The sequence below is a fragment of the Nothoprocta perdicaria genome, unplaced genomic scaffold (genome assembly GCF_003342845.1).
Source record: "Nothoprocta perdicaria isolate Ctin4 unplaced genomic scaffold, notPer1 scaffold_191, whole genome shotgun sequence".
Classification (NCBI taxonomy): domain Eukaryota; kingdom Metazoa; phylum Chordata; class Aves; order Tinamiformes; family Tinamidae; genus Nothoprocta; species Nothoprocta perdicaria.
In genome coordinates this window covers 697,748-715,774 of record NW_020455105.1, presented here as the reverse complement: position 1 = coordinate 715,774, position 18,027 = coordinate 697,748, and the positions used below count along the sequence as shown (strand labels likewise).

The 18,027-nt window shown below is 42.8% G+C and overlaps 1 protein-coding gene across 4 annotated transcripts in view; it reads right to left on the bottom strand.

Moving 5' to 3' along the window:
- Positions 1 to 339: 339 nt before the first annotated feature.
- Positions 340 to 18,027, bottom strand: part of LEPR (leptin receptor) — a 35,952-nt gene continuing 18,264 nt past the window's right edge. For 3 of the 4 annotated variants that reach the window (XM_026037145.1, XM_026037143.1, XM_026037142.1), the window contains 12 exons: positions 17,053 to 17,346; positions 16,769 to 16,886; positions 13,669 to 13,868; positions 12,152 to 12,300; positions 11,746 to 11,905; positions 11,565 to 11,647; positions 9,834 to 10,050; positions 8,551 to 8,733; positions 7,715 to 7,810; positions 7,206 to 7,308; positions 6,923 to 6,998; positions 340 to 2,406 (listed from right to left, as the gene is read on the bottom strand). In XM_026037145.1, the coding sequence (XP_025892930.1) occupies positions 1,597 to 2,406; positions 6,923 to 6,998; positions 7,206 to 7,308; positions 7,715 to 7,810; positions 8,551 to 8,733; positions 9,834 to 10,050; positions 11,565 to 11,647; positions 11,746 to 11,905; positions 12,152 to 12,300; positions 13,669 to 13,868; positions 16,769 to 16,886; positions 17,053 to 17,346 (2,489 nt within the window). In that variant the 3' untranslated portion in view covers positions 340 to 1,596. Of the gene's footprint in view, positions 2,407 to 6,333; positions 6,450 to 6,922; positions 6,999 to 7,205; positions 7,309 to 7,714; positions 7,811 to 8,550; positions 8,734 to 9,833; positions 10,051 to 11,564; positions 11,648 to 11,745; positions 11,906 to 12,151; positions 12,301 to 13,668; positions 13,869 to 16,768; positions 16,887 to 17,052; positions 17,347 to 18,027 lie in introns of those variants that run through there. The other variant, XM_026037146.1, reaches the window with a different exon arrangement.

Genomic DNA, 18,027 nt, shown 5'->3' with positions numbered 1-18,027 from the left:
GTGCAGAGAACTGCACTGACCTCACTGCATCCCCAAAACCCAGGGGCTGCAGGACACTCAAGCTGGTGGAATAARCATCAGGAACAGAACACAAGGAATGATAATGTCTTGGCACTAATACACTAAGCTTGCTCTATGCTTCCCCACCAGTTGTGGTTGCCGCTGTTTGAGTTGTTTAAATGGCCCAAGTAATTTTTAATGGGTAATTTCGCTTTGGAGTACACAATATTTTCATCTGTGTGCACGTTCTTGCTTAGCTCTTCAAAACAGTTGATTGAAAAAGTATGCATATAAAAATATTTACTAACTATAAAATAGAAAATATTTGGCTTGCAAACAAGTGTGTGTTTTTATTTATCTCAGAAAACTGGGCTGGGATGCAAGATCCAATTTTCCTCACCTCTGAAGCTTCTCAGTGGGGCTGAGTAGGGCTTAAGACGACGATGAGACTTCCCCAAGTCCGCACAGACAGGGCAGCTCAGCTAAGAATAAAAGTACAGATTCTTTTGCATCTTTAGACTGTGCATGGATCACATTCCTGCCTTTTTACTGTGGATTCCTGTGAAAGCGGTTTGGAAGAGACGGTAGTCTTACTGCGGTACCATTTGTGCAAGGATCTCATGTTTAACAGCAGTGCCAAAAATGTGGAAATTTTACTTCCAAGTGCACCATTTTACCTGGGTAACACCCCCAATTAGCACAGCCACAAGAATTCTGGTTCTCTCCTCTTCTTGCACCACAGCAAAGCTAGAGCCAGGAGCAGAGCCGCTTCCGCAGGGAGCACCTTCTGCACCGAGGCACTGCCCCACACTTGGTTCTCACCTCACAGCTCCTCGTAAAGCTCTTCAGTGTCGCTGACAGACACTGCCACTTTACATTAAAAGAGACAAGGAAACAACAGTGTAACTTCACCTTCTTCGGGCACAGGCTGCCTTTCAACAAGCCAAACCCAGGATTCAGATTGTTTCTTTAATGTGGACCATCTGCTTTGCCTCCTCCCTCCCCTTTTCTAGAACAAGGTCAATTTAATACAGATGTCAACTTAAGCAGCGAGTGCACGAGAGCGTGGGAGCAAACCCAGCAGCACAAGGCCCGCGAGAGGGGCCCGYGGTCGCGCACCACGGCCGGTGCCACCGAGCTCTGCGCCCAGCCCTGGGTGCCGGGGCTCAGCAGGGACCCCAGAGCCTCTTTGTCCTCACACGGCACCCAAGGCTGGGGCATTAGCAGAGCCAGGGTGCAGGTGGCCTCCAGCCCTGCCCCTGGATGCCGGGGGCACCGCAGGCAAGCGCAGCAGCACACGCGACACGCAGCAACGAGAGGCAGCTGGGCACCAGCGGCTGCCGGGACACCACCAAGCATCTAACCAAAGGCCACATCTCTGAAAGTCAGGCCCAGAAATGGAATTTCTTCCTACTAAAATCCCGACACTCAACTTCAGACTTAGTCTTAGTTGAGAGGCAACTATGGACTAAGTCTATAGAGAACAGACTTAATCATCCAGTTTCCAAACCAGAGAGCTCCTGAAAGGAGGAGGTGCCAACGGGGGAAACAGAGCAACCTTTAACAATATAAATGGTATCAAATTGGCACGATGAGTTAGCATTTGTTCTCRGCAGTCTCTTGGGCTTTGGCAGTAGCCATCTGAAACTGTGGCACATATGGCACAAGAGCTTTGTATTTAAGGCTGCTTTTGAGAAAAGCATTTAAGTTAGGAGAGGCACTCTGAAGAAAACCCAGATCTTTGAGCACATCAGTTGTGTGGAAATGAYACATGACGCCCGAACTTTCTGTTAAAAAAATGTCATTTTCTCCCTTCTCAAATGCTGTTATCCCTAGGTAATACAAGCTCCGCTCGGGGCTGTCACCATCGGTGAAAGCTTCATCCTGGTCTGAAGGCTCTGAAAATCCCTCTGAAGAAATAAGGGAAAGGGAGAGAGTCTTGCTGGGCTGCGCGCCACGTGGCTCGGGGAGCAGCAGAAAGGCCCCGTTGCCCATTTCCCAGGAGCTGCTGGAGAAAGCGCCCGCCACGAAGGCGTCTTGGGCGAGGACGCGGCTCCCCAGGGCGCAGCGCGGGCTGCTGCTCTGCTCGTACAGCCCTCCCGATTTGGAGTTAGTGACGACAGTGGCGTACTTAACATTGCACTGCCGGGGAACATCTCCACTGACTTTGTCCTCGTGGGAGCTCTTGGAGCTGTTACTGTTGAAATGGCTGCTAGAACAAGCAGAGTCACGTTCAGAGTCTTGGATCTTTGTAAACACTGAATCAATTGCTAAAATATCCTGCACRTCTTCTGTGTGCAATGCTCTAGTGACACTGAGGTCTTCCAGCACTATTTCTGGTTCCAGAAGGGGCTCAAATGACACGGCTTCAGGGTGCTTGACAAAAAGATGCTCAAAAGTTTCAGGCTAGAAGAAAAGATATATTTTAATGCTCATCATCAGCACGAAGCTACTGATTTTAAGAATCACAGRCAAACAAAACAAAACCAATGTTCTAACAAAAAGCCTATGTTTGAAAAAATGGCCTAAACGTGTAAGTGAAGAGTGGGAGGACGGAAAGGGAGCCCTGCTTCGTGGTGGTGCCGCAAAGTGAGCGCTCTGCAAAGGGCGTTTCCTTCAAGCTGAAACAAAAGCATCAGGTGATCGCCTTCCTTTCAACATTAAGAAACATCTGTGCATTGTTAAACACACATCTAAGTGCTAGGCAAGACAAAGGGCTCATGCCCTTAGACTTATTTGGTATTTTATTCAGACTGTGTAAATCAAAATCATTTACATGTCAACTAAAATGGCCCTTCTTATTAAGATTACATCAGGGTGAAATGGAGCCTTGGTATTTTTAGTATATTCCCATCTGAATAATGGCTGGAGGCTTGAGCTGAACAGAAACAAACATTTATTTTGGGGGAAAATATTCTCTGCCATACCTCTGATACACATGCTTGTAAAATATACAACAGCACAGACTGACAGCAGCCTGGAACTCCGAGCTACAAAGAAAATTTCACTGGAAAAACATAATGCCTAATGAATTCAAGACAAATTTAAACAGAGAAAAACACAGATTTTGTGTATATTAGGAAACCATATTTTAGAGCAGGAAAGCTGCCAAAACAACTAGGAACATGTCAAAATACTTAAATCTAGAATACAATTACAGATAAAAAAGCATCCTAACTTACCTATCTTCAGCAACTCCCTTCAGTCTAGGCTGCTACCAGCAGTGTCTATGGCCCTCRCGTGGCAAAGGCTGCAATGGGTTTCTGGGGTTTGGGGACGTCCACACAAATCCGCCACCTTCCCAAGCGGAAGCCAGCGTGGACGTTGGAATCTCTCAAAAAGTGTGAAAAGCCACATATAAAATGCACCAGACATCRAAATAAGCTGGGGACAGCTACTATTCTGTATGAAGCAAGCGATGATGACGATGATAATAACAATAATAGTAATTTCTCAGCTCCTTCCTCTCTGACAGGCTGCCTGGGCCCGTTCCGGGTACRCTGCCCACACCAGCATTCCCAAGAGGATGACGCGGGGCCGGCAGCTCAGGAATCACTGGGAAGGACACGTTTCCTCCTGATGCACCTGCCTGCCTCCGCAGGGACTTCTCTGAAGCCGGCTCCTTGTGAGCCTGCTGCCTTCCTCACCTCCGCCCCGGCCATCTGCTCCCCAAAGGGCCTCGGCAGCGGCAGCAACGCTGCCTGCGACGACTAAACAYGGCCCTTTCTAAAGCAGGGAGGCTGTTCGTCACAGGCCACCGTCTGCCAAATCAGACACATCACTTAGTAAAACACATCAAATATTTAATCAAGTACACGGTATAATCCAGTCTCCTGAGAAAACGCAGAACTACACTGTTTTAAAAATTACAGAGTATACTGGGTGAATACACCGTGAATATTTCTACATTGTATGGTATAATTTGGGCACAAATTTTGTTTAATAACAGGCAAAGTAGTCCCATAAAATTCAAGAGAGCAATCACAGCTTTAGGTCACCACTTCCCAAATGCTGCTTGCCAGAGGAAACCACATCCAAACACATAACGAATTTCAAGCAATATTACATTTTGCTCTCCTAACCAGCCTGGATTTCAGCTCCTGTAGCTGCAGCCTGGCCAGGAGGTCTCAGAAGCAGCAGCTCCCTTGAGCGACAGCCAGTTATCGGTGCCCGACACAGGTCAGAGTCAAGATTAATTTGCACTTGGCTGCTAACAGAGATTTCAAAACGGGCTATTGGCCTAATTCTCCCAAGATCAGATGAGTCTGCAAATACATTTAGCTTTACATGCTGCAAATAACCCCACGGATTTCAGTATGGGAAGTGTGCAAGAATCTCTGCAGACCTCATAATTTCCTAWAACATTAGGTCCTACACATCAATTTGTTATTGAGCATGATCTTGACATTATGCATACATGTAAAAGCTTGTAGGACTGCTGCCTAGATGTGAGGCCTGCCAATTTTAGATTATAATTGTAACCTCCCATTATGATGAGCAATATAATCATGATAAAATAATACTTTGGTGCTGCAGAACTGCATTTGTAAATACCAAACGTGMTAGATGGAATATACAAATTAATGAWCAGATGTTGAMTCAAGGATTGAGTATTAGTAACCAAGACCAAACAGGAGTTCTGCATCAGATGCCTTCACAAAGACATCAGAAGTTGACCCTCATGATACACAGATTTCTGGGATTTCTGGAATCAGTGACTGCCACCAGCTAAGGAAAGGTGCTGCACAAATSCTGTGGACTGCTCTGTCTGCTGCAAATCACGTGCTCACAAACAAGGGCCCTAMGCAGGGTTTCACAGCCCGTGCTCTGGCCTTGGATGTTCGTGGAGCGAGCGAGAGATGATCATGTTCACCCGAGGACAGGCACGAGCTGCCCTCGGCGCCACCAGCCTTAAGCAACGGCTTCCAGTGCGATTAGCACAACAAGGAGACCTGGTTCCTGTTGCACCACAGGCTGCCAAAACCCACGTCACACCCCAAYTGCTTTCACACGTGCACACGGTTCCTTCTCCAGCGGTTCCGGATTCAACAGGGTGTGTGAATACGGAGCAGTGTCACCAGGCTGGCAGCCTGGCTTTAGCCTGGCCTTAGCCTGGCTTTACTGCTAGTGAACACATCACCAACGCCAGCCTGATTTCGCCTCCATCAGCCGGTGAGCAGGATGGTGCCTGACATGCCAAGTGCGACAYGCAATTCCATGCCTATTCCAGGCAATTCCATGCACCTCTGCAGCAGGAACAGCAGAGCCTGCCAGGAGCTCCCTCTTCTAGAGGAGCAGATTCAACACGTGGATACACGTGCTCCAGGGCAACTTACTCCAGCAATTAACAGCTATGTCCAAGTGAGCCCAGCCTTCTCTGCGATGCGGCCATGGAAGCAGAAATATCAGAAAACACCCCTTCGTCTCCCAGACCTGGCTGCATCTTCCCCGGCACAGTAATTTCCAAGAGCTTCATTTAACGTTTAAACTATACAGTGCTGTGCATCTGAGAAATGCTTTAGCACTTTAAAAAGCCACAAAAACTGTAAGTACCAAATAAGACGGGTCACTTAATGGGTACTACAGCTACCACCATAACACTGCCAGAGATAGATTGGGGACTTTTGTTTTTTTCTTCAAGCACAGATCAAACRTTAGAGATTATTCTGCTATTTACACCGATAGGGCTGCAAGTTTAAAAGGTAACRAATGAAGCAGCCACACAAATAACAGGCACACTGGCTTCTCCAGAAAACAACAGCAAACCAAAGCAAGGTGGCAGTTTACATCTGCTTCACCCAGATGTAAACAGGTCAAACACCTTAACRGCATCATCACCTACTCCTGCAAATAGGAGATCTGACCTCCCTGAGGTCTGGATTTACTGGAAACTCCCAAGCCAGAGCTTGCCTAGAGCAAACAAATACCAAGGAGAAAAGGAAAACTGCCTGGATACCAAAAAGAAACCCTTTCAAGGGAGGGCAATAATCGGGCAGCCCTGGCACGCAGCTGGATAAATCCCAAGCCAGGCTGATGTCTCTGCTTCCAGGGCTGCACCCTGCGCAGGGCTGGGCTCTTTCAACTCCTGTTGAAGACCAAGGCTTGAAAGGACTCAGCCCTTTGCCAGACACAGCYTCAGGCAGCAGGGCAGTAAACGAAAGCTGAAACTCCAAATCTGAAGCRTTTCTGCCTAAGCAAGTGACACACTGCGTTCTGGTCTCTAATATGGCACTGGCTCCTCACTTTTACAAGGGCTTTTTAGATCTCTGACAGAGCTACTTCCAGGATTCATTATCTTTAAACAAATCAGCATTGTATTGTATCTGTGCTTCCTGTCTTCTGAATATAAACAGAAAAATCTTCTAACAATTCTGTATGGGAAGCCTGGGAGCTGGCCCAAGGGTTCAGCAGGCAGTGACCATGATTAGGCTTCAAAGAATCTCCATTCTCTGTTTAAACAAAATGAAATAAAATAAAAAATGAGAAAAGAAGCTTTCACTGGGAATGAAAATTAAATACTCAAAAAGTCTTCTGTCATTTGATTCTTTTTCATTTAAAAATAATAGGCCCAAATTTGGATTACTGTGGCAGCTGAGTCCATGACCACACAGTGTCAAACTCCGAGAGCAAAGGAAGCCTCASTGGTGCTAACACACGTGTTAAACCTATGGGATCCACAATGGGCTCTCCTAACTCCTGAGCTTCAACACTCCCAATGTACAATAGGGACTGAGCTGAGGTCCTGGCCCAGTTCTGGGCATTCGCTTTCTCCAGCTGGAACAACTGTGGCACTGCTAACTCCAGGGGCTCCAAGCTGCTCCACGCAGTAATTCAGCTAAGCTCTAGTCTGATCAGCAGGCAGGGTCCAGTAGGGAGCAAACACACAGCTGCAGGGAAGGAGCATTGCTGTGGCAGTTCCTACCTTCTGGAAGTTAACTCCTTGTGCCCAGGAGCAGTTCTTGGGGTTCGGAACATCTTCCCAAAACAGCTTCTTCATTCTGAAATGTTAGGTAAATTCTGGAGTTGGCACAGTTCTTGCGTGACCTGTACTGCTGTACAGTATAACTCAAAAAAAAAAAAATGATGAGAATCATTTCTAGCTTTCCCCAGAAAGACCCTGTTCACCAGCTTGACAGACAGATATAATCTACATTACCTTATTTTAGGCATATTTTGTGAGTTTTGCTTGGCAACAAACAACCCACCTTTGGTGTGAAACCATCAATGCTCCAAGCAACAAAGCTGAGGTTGAAATAACGATTGGCAGAACCACRTAGAGGCTGGCATTGTGCTGATTTTCAGACCCATCTGCAAATAAAGAGAGTTCAGATACTCAGGTAATAATACAATTTATCTGTTTGCAAGAGAGAAAAATAAACACACATAGAAACATTAGAAAAAGTGTTAACATAAATATTTTTTTTTTTTTTTTTTTTGCACATGGAAGAGTCCACAGAGAGACAGAGAGAGAAGGAAGAATCAGAGGGATCTAGGATCTCAGTGATTAGGTTCGGGGTAGGATTAGTGCTGTGCCTTAATCTACCAGTCCCTCAAAGTGATTTCAGATTAAACCAGCTATTTAAAGTTATATTACAATTACTGGATTACTATCACTGTTTTCTAATAAGATACAAACTTCTTCCATATTGCAGTTTATCTTTTATTAACAAGCCCCTATTTCATAAATAACAAGGAGAAAGATCCTATAAATCACCTCTGATAAACTGATCCGTAGTTCTGGATTTGCCAACTCCGCCAGCAAATACAGGGTACAGGCTGAACTGGTACTTCTCAATCAGAATAAAGTGATCTGCAGGGAAGACATCAGCCTTTTCAATCAAAGACACTGATATGTAAACTATTTCTGTCATGGGATTAGCACCTCAATGAAACAATTGTAAAAACTGCAATATCAAAGGCAAATACAAATGTAATGTGCATATAAACTAAGATAATTAGCTGGTACATTCAATATCCAATATCTAATTTTATTATAYTGTCATAAAATGAACAAGTATGAGTTTCATTCTTTGTCAGATTGTGTAATTAAAAAAAAAACCCTCGGTGCATGTTGCTTTGCATCAGGCACTGGCTTAGCAAAGTCCTCCTCAGTAAGGGCGGGCAATCTAAAGAGATGTACGTTAAAAATAATCTCACACAGATCAATTCAATCACAATCTGGATAAAATATAAGCAAGTAAGAGGTGGGTCAGGCTCAGAAATAGTACATCTGAGAGAAGTTCGTCCAGGAATGAATGTCATGTGGGGCAGAAGCAAAGACCACAAGACCTAAAAAGCCATGAACTAGTTTTTGGGAGCTCTCAAAAAACGGTAAAGGTCATTCAGCAATCCTGTCTCAGCCTGGATTATCAACGCAACAGTCAGTCCTCTAATGATAATCAAGGATTACTCCACTGGATCTTATCACAAAAAGAGACTGGAAACAGAGAGTGGGGGGAAGGAAAAAAGGAATCTGAGAATTCAGTAAATCTACAATGTCTATCCTGAAACATTTAACATAACATGTTACATTTTTGAGTATAAACTCACCATAAATATAATACTTGCTGATATTTGGAGGAACTCGCACCCATTTCATCTCCTCTTCTTTGTTCAGGTTTCTCCACTCGATAACTAGAGATGTTATCCCATCCACTCGAGGCGCCAGCGTCCAAGCCAGAACCACGCAGGTGCTGTTCACYGGGTAGGCACCGAGCGCCTGCACGGCGCCCACTGGCACAGCAAGGACAGGAGCAAGGACACCGTGAGACGCAGGCTCAAAGCTGTACCTCACCTACCTGTACACCGACGACTGCTGCAGCTTCTGCCTTTCTCACTCATCTCCTGAGTTTTTATCTTGGGTATAATAAGGCTTCATCTTCAAGTCATTCCCCTGTAAGCCAGGCTAAGMTTGGCTTGTACTATCTAGCCCCAGACACTAAATGGATCAGGTTTCTCAGGAAACATGCTGGTTCTGATGTGCACTTCTTAAACTATCACTCCCTGGGCAAGGAAGGATCGACAATGAAGCCGTCACCATTCAGCTGCTAAAAGAGCCACTAAGAGCCTGTAAGCTAAATCCTATTAAACCTTCCTGGGTAATATAATAGCATCAGACTTCAGGTAGACAAATGCYCCTCATTAGGCCTGCTACTAACTGTGAAGTTTCCACATTATCACAGAATTTTACCCTTTAAAATGCTTTAAAATTAAATTACAGAAGGAAAGCTCTATGAATAAACTGTAGGAACAGTAATGTTTCCCACCGCACATATTTGCATATGAATGTTACACAATTCATATTTGAAAAAGCAATAGYCTTTATTTTATTAATAAAGCAGAGTTTAACCAGACCAATGAAGAGGCTACTTAGAAAGTAAAGCCAGACCTCCTGAGAACTACGCGCTCTGCAGTCTATCAGTGAGCAGCCAAAGACCACATTTAATTTTGGAAATAACCAAACGTTTTCTAACAGGAATGCTGGGTGTTCCCAAGGCAAAGTAGATGGGAGATCAGTTCCACAGGAAGGTTTTATTTTTCCTTGATTAATTACTTTATATTCTGCTAGTAAAGGGAAGAATACCAGTTAAGGACAACTCTTTTCCCAAACCAAAGATCATTATGCTTTTCATGGGATGGAAATTTCATTTTTCAAATAATTCTGCTGGTGAGATACAGAAGCTGTTTCCCTTACACAGCTGAACATAGCATTATAAAATATTTCCACCTTCTAACTGAGGGAGTTTTATTACAAAGAAAGCTATATCCAAAAGCATCACAAAAATTCCTTACATCTTCTGCATCTCAAAATGGTAACAAACTAGTGTTCTTACCTGTGCTCATCTGCTGTGACAGAGTTAAATTAAAATTAACTGAAGAAACTCCAAGTGAATTCATGGCTAAGACTGTAACGGTATGTGTGCGTTCAGTCCATGCAAATGAACAGGTAGTGCCGTTCTCAACGTATTCTGACCACGTAGTATTTTCTGAGGTCTGRTGCTTTATAATGTATCGGCTCACACTGCACAGGGACTGATTCTTCATCAGAGGCTGCAGTAAACATTAGCATTAATTAATTTCCCAATCTTTGATTTCAAGAAAAAACATTATTGGGGCAGAAGATGACAGTTTTCCAATTTTAAGAAAATGTGACTCCCCTTCCCTCCACAAAAGATACTCACCAGACTGACCACTGCCCTCTTAGCAAGGACACTGCAGTCGATTTAAAAGCTTATTTTCCTCTCCTCTCTGAAACCTGACCCCCACTTGCTCTCTCCCCAGCGTGTGTGTGTGTGTGTGTGTGTGTGTGTGTGTGTGTGTGTGTGTGTGTGTGTGTGTGTGTGTTGCAGGGGACAGGAAGGTGGAAAGCCAGGACATACCAACTATCACTCTCCTGTGGTAACTCGCAGTTTTATGTTAATATTTTTCAGGGCTGAAAACTCACCAGTGCTGACCATCTTGCACACTGGATTGCCTGCATATGGACAAACAGGGGTGGCCAGTCACTGATGCAYTTCTGCCATACCGTGCAGTCGCAGTGGTGCATGCACGGGCAGCAGGCCAGGCGTCCTYGGGCATCCTGGCCAGAACGTGGCAGCTGAAGATTGCATCTTTCACRGTAACTTAGCTGTTGTTTTCATGTTATTCTTTCCTCTGAACGCTAGAACAAACTGCATTTTAAGTTTTTGTGAGGCTGCTTCACTTGCCTACCCTGAAGGCATAGGCTTCCACCAACACRTAACACCATATGGGCACGCTAGCTGTGTCAGTACATCTCAAGGCAGCTGCTCTGGTCCCTGCACATCAGCGAGTCTCCTGTCTGCCAGAGATGTGAGCAGGCTTTACCCAAGTACTGAGAACTGTGAAACTGCAGGAATAATGAGATAGAAACCCAGGAGCGGGTTTGTTTAGGTGGCTGTGGAGCAGGTCCACATGCAGCTCCCCTCAGCTRAGGGGTATGCAATTGCACCCGAGCAAGAACAGTCTGACCACGCTCTCAGATGGACCTCCTGAGGGCAAGGAACAAAGAACACGGCAGGCTGAGCTCTAGAAGYAGGCTGAGCCATCCCCTCGTTGTACCACAGCATCACAACCAATTTTCCACAGCAATTTCTATCAGCCTCCAAAACCAGCCAAGGAAGAGGCTGTAACATGGAAGAAGCTGTACCAAGCACGTTGCATTCCAGGTCCCGTGAACAGACTGCCCACGTTTGCCTCCCCAGCAGCATCTGAGAGATTACTCCCTTTTGAGTAACCGCCAATGCTTTTGGATCACACATCTCAAAGTGAGAATACGTATTACAGAAAGACCAAAATGTAGTACACAGAACCACAGAATGGTTGAGGTTGGAAGGGACCTCTAGAGATCATCCAGTCCAACCTCCTGCTCCAGCAGGGACACCCAGAGCACATAGCACAAGGTGGCATCCAGGCAGGTTTGGAAGATCTCCAGAGAAGGAGACACCACAGCCTCCCTGGACAACTTGTTGCAGTGCCCTATCACTCTCACAGTAAACAAGTTCTTCCTCACATACAGATGGAACTTCCCGTAAAGTTGTTCCCACCTTCCACAGAAGTGTAACATTCCTCTGCCTCCTTGCAGGATCTTCAGTAATAATTCTCCAAAACTCAGGGCCTTGTAGAGGAGCTGCAGGATTACATAGTTTTAGAAGAAAAACAGTCACCTCTCAGCCTGAAACGGGACAGAGCTAGAGCTGTCAGAGCAGACTGCAAAAGCGTGGGTACCTTTGATATCTCTGACAAGTGCATAGGCTGATCTGCTCCAGTCGCTCCAGTAACCGGCTCCATCGGGTCCTCTGCAGCGCACCTCAACAACGTACTCAACACAAGGTTTCTGAACTTTTATCACTGCCCATCTTGTTGGTGCATCTGAAATTTCATACAACTGCAAAAGAAATCAAARTATGCAGAATAAGAACAAAAGATTCTTTAGCATTGTTATAATCGGAACTCCTGAAAATGAATCCTCATTGGATGCACTGGATTAAAAAGTGGCCTAATCAGGAATATGGCTTCACCAAGTAATATAACTGCTTATGATTCCTCATATACAGCAAATTCCGCAAAAAACAGCTAACAGGCTAAATGCTGCCACAATTCATACCTTGACCTAGCTCAAAAAGGACAGTACCTGCCATCTAATCTCTTCTCTGTTCTCAGCATACCGAATTTGAAATTTAAGATCATTGTTTGTGAATATCGGGTTTGTCCAGCTCACATTCAGCAGCCCAACATTCCTGGTGATTTCTGCCTTAACATCAGAGGGAGGAAGCAGCTTCACTAGAAAAAAAAAAAAATGGAAAGAAACAGAAAATACTGTAATATCTACGCAGACATTTTTCATTAAACCACAATGATTTCATTTACTTTCTCTACTCCAAGGGTCCCAGGTCACACTAGGGCTTTGATACYCTGCACAAATCCAGTCTATGCTACAAAAACAACAATTTGCCAATCTAGGCTGGCTTGTCCTTTCACTGCAGACAGTGTTTCTGATTGAGAAAGTAAAGTGTTTGTCTCATGCGAAATTCACCCCAATTTTGACCCCAAACAAAACTAATTAAAAAAATCAAGGTGAAATACCTAAATCAGGCAGACGCAGCTAGAATATGGTCTCCACGACGTACACTTATATACTGATTACATTAACCAGCACACGAAGAAACTTTGAAAACTAAAAGGCCACCCACACTTGCAGTGTAATGCTACAGCCCAAGCCCCAGTGAGCTACAGTATATTGGGCTTTTCCTTTCCTGCCTGGGAAATTCGTTTTTGCCCACACTCTATATATTCTCCATGTGCATACTTGCTCCCATGAACATAATACATGTTTCGTTCTGCTTTGCTTCATGCTGCACTTTTACAGTCTAGCTAGAATATAGATGGAAACAGTTATTACAAATACTGAACTGGGGGGAAAACAGCCCTTTCCTCTTTGTGAATGGATGTCAGAATATTTTTTTTTTTTCCAGAAGATATATGAAGCAAAAGTTGCAATGTTTTCTTTCCATGTACATTCACACTTGGGTCCAGTAATAGATATACACTGTCCAGTGAATGCTGCAGGCTACGGACCAAACAAGACTCGCTTTGCACATTTAAAATTCTCAAACACTGTTTTTGCTCTTAGTTTCTATAAAAAAATTAAGTAAATGCTCTAAATGTTGCAAAAAAAGTTTTGCAAAAGCATGTAAATACATCAACTATTCCTGTGATTAAAAAAGAGAGTATAAAAGCGTATATAGTAATGCATAGTGCTTTACATGGCATCAAAACATCAAATTTAATCTCATAACTGAAGATTTACAAAGATGCAGAAAATCAAGAATCCTAAAAACGAGACAAAAATCCTAGTATTTAAATACAGTACTCGCATTTTCTGTAGATGTCTCCGAAAAAGAATCAAGAGGATAAACATACAAAACTGATCTCTATAGGTAGTAGCTGTAGTTACAGTCTGGTCCTGTGTCAAGCAAAATGTATGGAAAGGCCCAATGCCTTTCAGAAATGACAMGAACTCTGATTTTTTCATGTTATTTCCATAGCCCTATTTATACAAAAGACTATGAAGACTCTGAATATACACTATAAGAAAACAATAAAATTCAAAGTCACAAGTGAAGAAAAATGCACAGAAATCTTGCATACCTACATCTGCTGGAATGATACAAGTTGGTGAAGATTCAAGAGTTCCTAGTGGGTGTTTAAATTCTATCCACATGGTATAACCAGATAAAAGAAAAATCGGCCGGAATGTGCACTCGTAGGAAAGATTCCTCTGCAAACTGCATTCTTTCACCTCTGATTTTGGAGAAGTGCTTGTGAAATCGGGACAATAAATTTTGCTCCTTAAAAGACAGAAAAACATTCATTTAATACTTTTCAACAATAAGCTGCTCATGGCATCAGGAAAATAGAACTCCAAAGTAAATGAGTGGAATGACATCACTTGAAGCAGAAGATCCTTTCTGGTGATCATCTGGATGGACCCTCAATTTGAGTCTCCACTGAATGGATAGATAACACTATTATGTCACTCCTTAAAGCTTTGGTTCTTAGCCCAAATAAAGCAAGACATGGAAGGCTCTCCCCAGTGCAAAATCTCTTGATAACAGACTACATCAGGAAGCAACTGGTTAGAAAACAGCAGGTCTCTGCAGACACTGGTAAGTCAGTCATGTTGTCTGAATGGTGCCTATGAGCAATAAACAGAGGCAGGCAGAACTCCCACCAGAGTAACTGAGCACAAAACACTGATTTATCCCAGCCAAGAATATGACTTAAAACACCAACTGGTATCCAGGGGAAAGCAAACACGTGGCCCAACCAGATATGCACAGCTAAGTCTCCARGAGACTAAAATCTCATTTAAAAATCAATTCTGGATAGTGATATTAAAATCCCACATACAGTCAGTACCACAACTGGCAAGAGAAGAGACTTGGACTCAGGACAAAATGGTGCTGGGCAAACTGCAGCACGATGACAAGAGGAAAGTTTTCCCATTTCTCCTAAGCCTGAAATTTGCACAGCTCAGACTTCTGCTGAGYGTGGCCAGACAGTTTATTAATTATTCAGTCTGATCACAGATATCAGACTTAGCTGTAACTCTCCTCTTAACGTCAACACAGCGAACACCCATGAAACAGCTGCCCGCGCTTTGAAGATCTCGCCGAGCGCTCTCTGTTTTCACAGGATGGCAGTTCCTGTTCTTTTATTGCTGGCAGCATTAACCGTAGAGGAAGATGCAGTAACAAGTCAGCCAAAACAAACACCAACAGGCAGAGCTATCGTACTGCAGCGGTGTACAGCATGGGATCACATCTGCAAAATATAACTGCATCAGTACCCAAGAACAGCTGCGTGCTCCTGGAAAACCCGATATGTTTGATGTTAATACAATATATTGAACTTGTAACTTTCATCCTAGGGACTTGCCCATGGCAAAGTAGACCCGGCCAACTCCAACATATTTAGGTTAGCTCCTTGCAATCGGCTTGGACAACTAATAGTGGTGAGCATTTCATTTGGTTTCAGGCTTGCAGCGTCCAGGTTCATTTTGTGATTTTGTTCACAACGTGCAATAGACTGTTATGTAAATGACACTGGCATTTTCATAATTACACATTTTGGAAGTCTAATACTGCAACTATTCAGCAGTCGTTCCATTCATGTGGTCCCTCAGGGTTTTTTTTGTTGTTATTTCAGAACATAATAAGCAAAATGAAAAATAAAATAAAATAAAATAAGCACCAGGCAAACATTTACAGTATGTCTTATATTCTGTATTTGATCTAGCATGAATATTGCAATGAATTTATAGACTTATGTAGTATTAGAAAACAATGTTTATAGCCTGGACAGGGAAAAAGGGGAACAAAAACACACAGCAAGAGCACCTGGGTGTTTATTTCAAGCTCCTTACACCTCAGTACATTCATTACGTTCACATGTATGTGAAAATAGGCAAAACAAGACCTACCTTGGCAGTCAGCCAGTCACCAACTCTGCCTTAGAGGGCCCTACGCTGGAGCCTGCAGCATTTCTAGCTGTYCCTCAAGTTCACCAAGTGTGGGAAATACTAAATTGAAATTTGCTCCTGACTTCCTGACTCAGAAAGCGCTTTCTGTTCAACCATCTGACAACAAGACAGGCCAAAACCACCTGAAAATTACAGAATCGCAGAAGGGCTGTGGTTGGAAGGGACCTCTGGAGAGCATCTAGTGCAATGGCCCTGCGGAAGCAGAGGCACCTAGAGCACACTGCCCAAAACCTTGGCCAGACGGTTGTTGAGTGTCTCCAGGGATGGAGACTCCACAAATTATACAGTAAAAGTGAAGAACTTCCCTAGGCACTAAAGCTGCTCCCTCCATAATGCAATACTCTCTTTATGAGCCACTATTCTCTCCTTATAGGTTAGTTTTTTGTTTTTTGTTTTTTTTTTTAAATCAGGAATATATTAAATTCTGCCACTGTATGTATAAACTGATCTGTATGTACACTGTATGTAAAGATATAGAACCCTAGAAAAATGAAGATTGAAATGGAGATTTCAGTAAGTCTCATATCCTACCTCCTACTCACAGTGGGGTTAAATTCAGATCAAGTCACCCATGGTCTTGTCCAATTGAGATTTGAAAACTTTCAAGGACAGAGATTCTAGGGCCTTTCTGGGCCCCTGTTCCATTGCTCAGCTATTCTCACAGAGAATAATTCTTTCCCTTATTTCTTTAYAAATTGCAAATATGAACAACTAGAAGAATTTATGGCTGATACAAACAACATACTTGAAGAGACAAAARAATCTGACATCAACTCATACACTTGAAGCAGAAAAGGAGACTGTCTTGACACAACASAGAAGCTTAAAAAGCATATTGGTTTAGTTACCTCTAGACCTACTACCAAGAAAAAAAAATAACCCTCAGAGTTAATAAAAAATAGTAACAGTTACATTAATTTTTCTGCTCAATTTTTAAGCTGTATTTATGGAACCTACTTCCATACTTATCTACAAGTTTTACAAGCGCTACAGAATTGGTAAATAAAATGCACATTTTATACTCGGATATCTAGTGTTCCCRTTTTGCATGTGTAGCTAATACCTCTGGAGTTCCAGATGGAAAAAGTCTGGCCTGCAGAAACTGCCTACCTTTTATAAACGCATCTACTCAGAATTGTTTACTGCAACAGTATTTTGAGAGCAACACTTTCCAAACATAAAGAGTGCATTAAAAGCTATACACACCTGTAGTATCTTAACTGCAAAGAACTCCCCACGAGCAATGTGTTTGCGTTTGCAGACCATCTGCAAGTCATTTTAGTTAAGTACCCATCAGTTTCACATGTGATATTGATATTCGTATCTAATCAAAACACATTGAAAGTTTATTAATAGAGATATAGCTGTTCATATAAAAACATGCATTACAAGTCACTAGTGCTTGATAAAAGGTAACTGGAGTTCAAAATATTCTGACTTTACTATTAAATTACACAAAAATTACAAGCAGAAATCATCAGGAATCTTACCTACTACATATAATTCAGCGTATCTGTGATGACACTCCCTATTTTGATGACAACAGTACACTGCATTATAGAAAAAATTTCCTCTAGGTTTTGTTGCTTTCAAGTTGAAAAGAGTAACTTTGCTTACACGATCATTCACAAGTGTGTACTGACTTTCTGGGACTTCTTCTGCTAAATTCAGCCACCAAACAATCTTCTTGGACGCCACTATCTTGTTTTTATTATTATAGATGCAATGAAAGGAAACGTTAGAGCCAACACTGGTCAGCAGCTTAGGAGGGAAGTACAGGACTCCTGTTACAGGGAAGGAGAAAAAAAGAAAAAAAAGAAAAAAGAGAAAAAACCTTTAAAAATAGAACTGTAAAAAAAAAATATTGTATGACAGTAACAAATATCATTGCCATCCAGTTTATTTCTAAACCGTCTCCTATTTATTAAGGACTTATTAAGGACTACTTATTAAGGACTCCTTATTAAGAACTACAGAGCAGAGACTGGCTGAAATGAGACCCCTGAATCTCTCCCCTCAATAATGTCTATAAATTCTGTGATAAAATTAGTCTTCAATAGCCCCTATCAAACAGGAACAAAATGAGCGGAAAATCACTGGGGAGCACAGTGGAAAAAAAAAAACTAAAAAACTAAAAAGAAAAACCTAAAAAAAAGAAATACATAGCAGCATGTGTGAAATGGGAGGCATACGGCTTGTACAGTATCTACTGTACCTCCTTCACATACATGCTTGTGTTTTAAAGACATTCATAAACTCCTTCTGAAAACATGAATATGTGTGTGGGAGAGAACAAAAAGTATCTAAAGATATATGATTTTGCTATGGTATGCTTTATATCTATAAAGCTAAAAATAAAAGGTCAACTGTGCTTCTAAATCTGTTATYAGACACCCTGTGTTAGATGCTCTGCAACCAAAAGGGTCCAGGTATCTTACAAGGTGACAAGCACTGCGCACAACCCA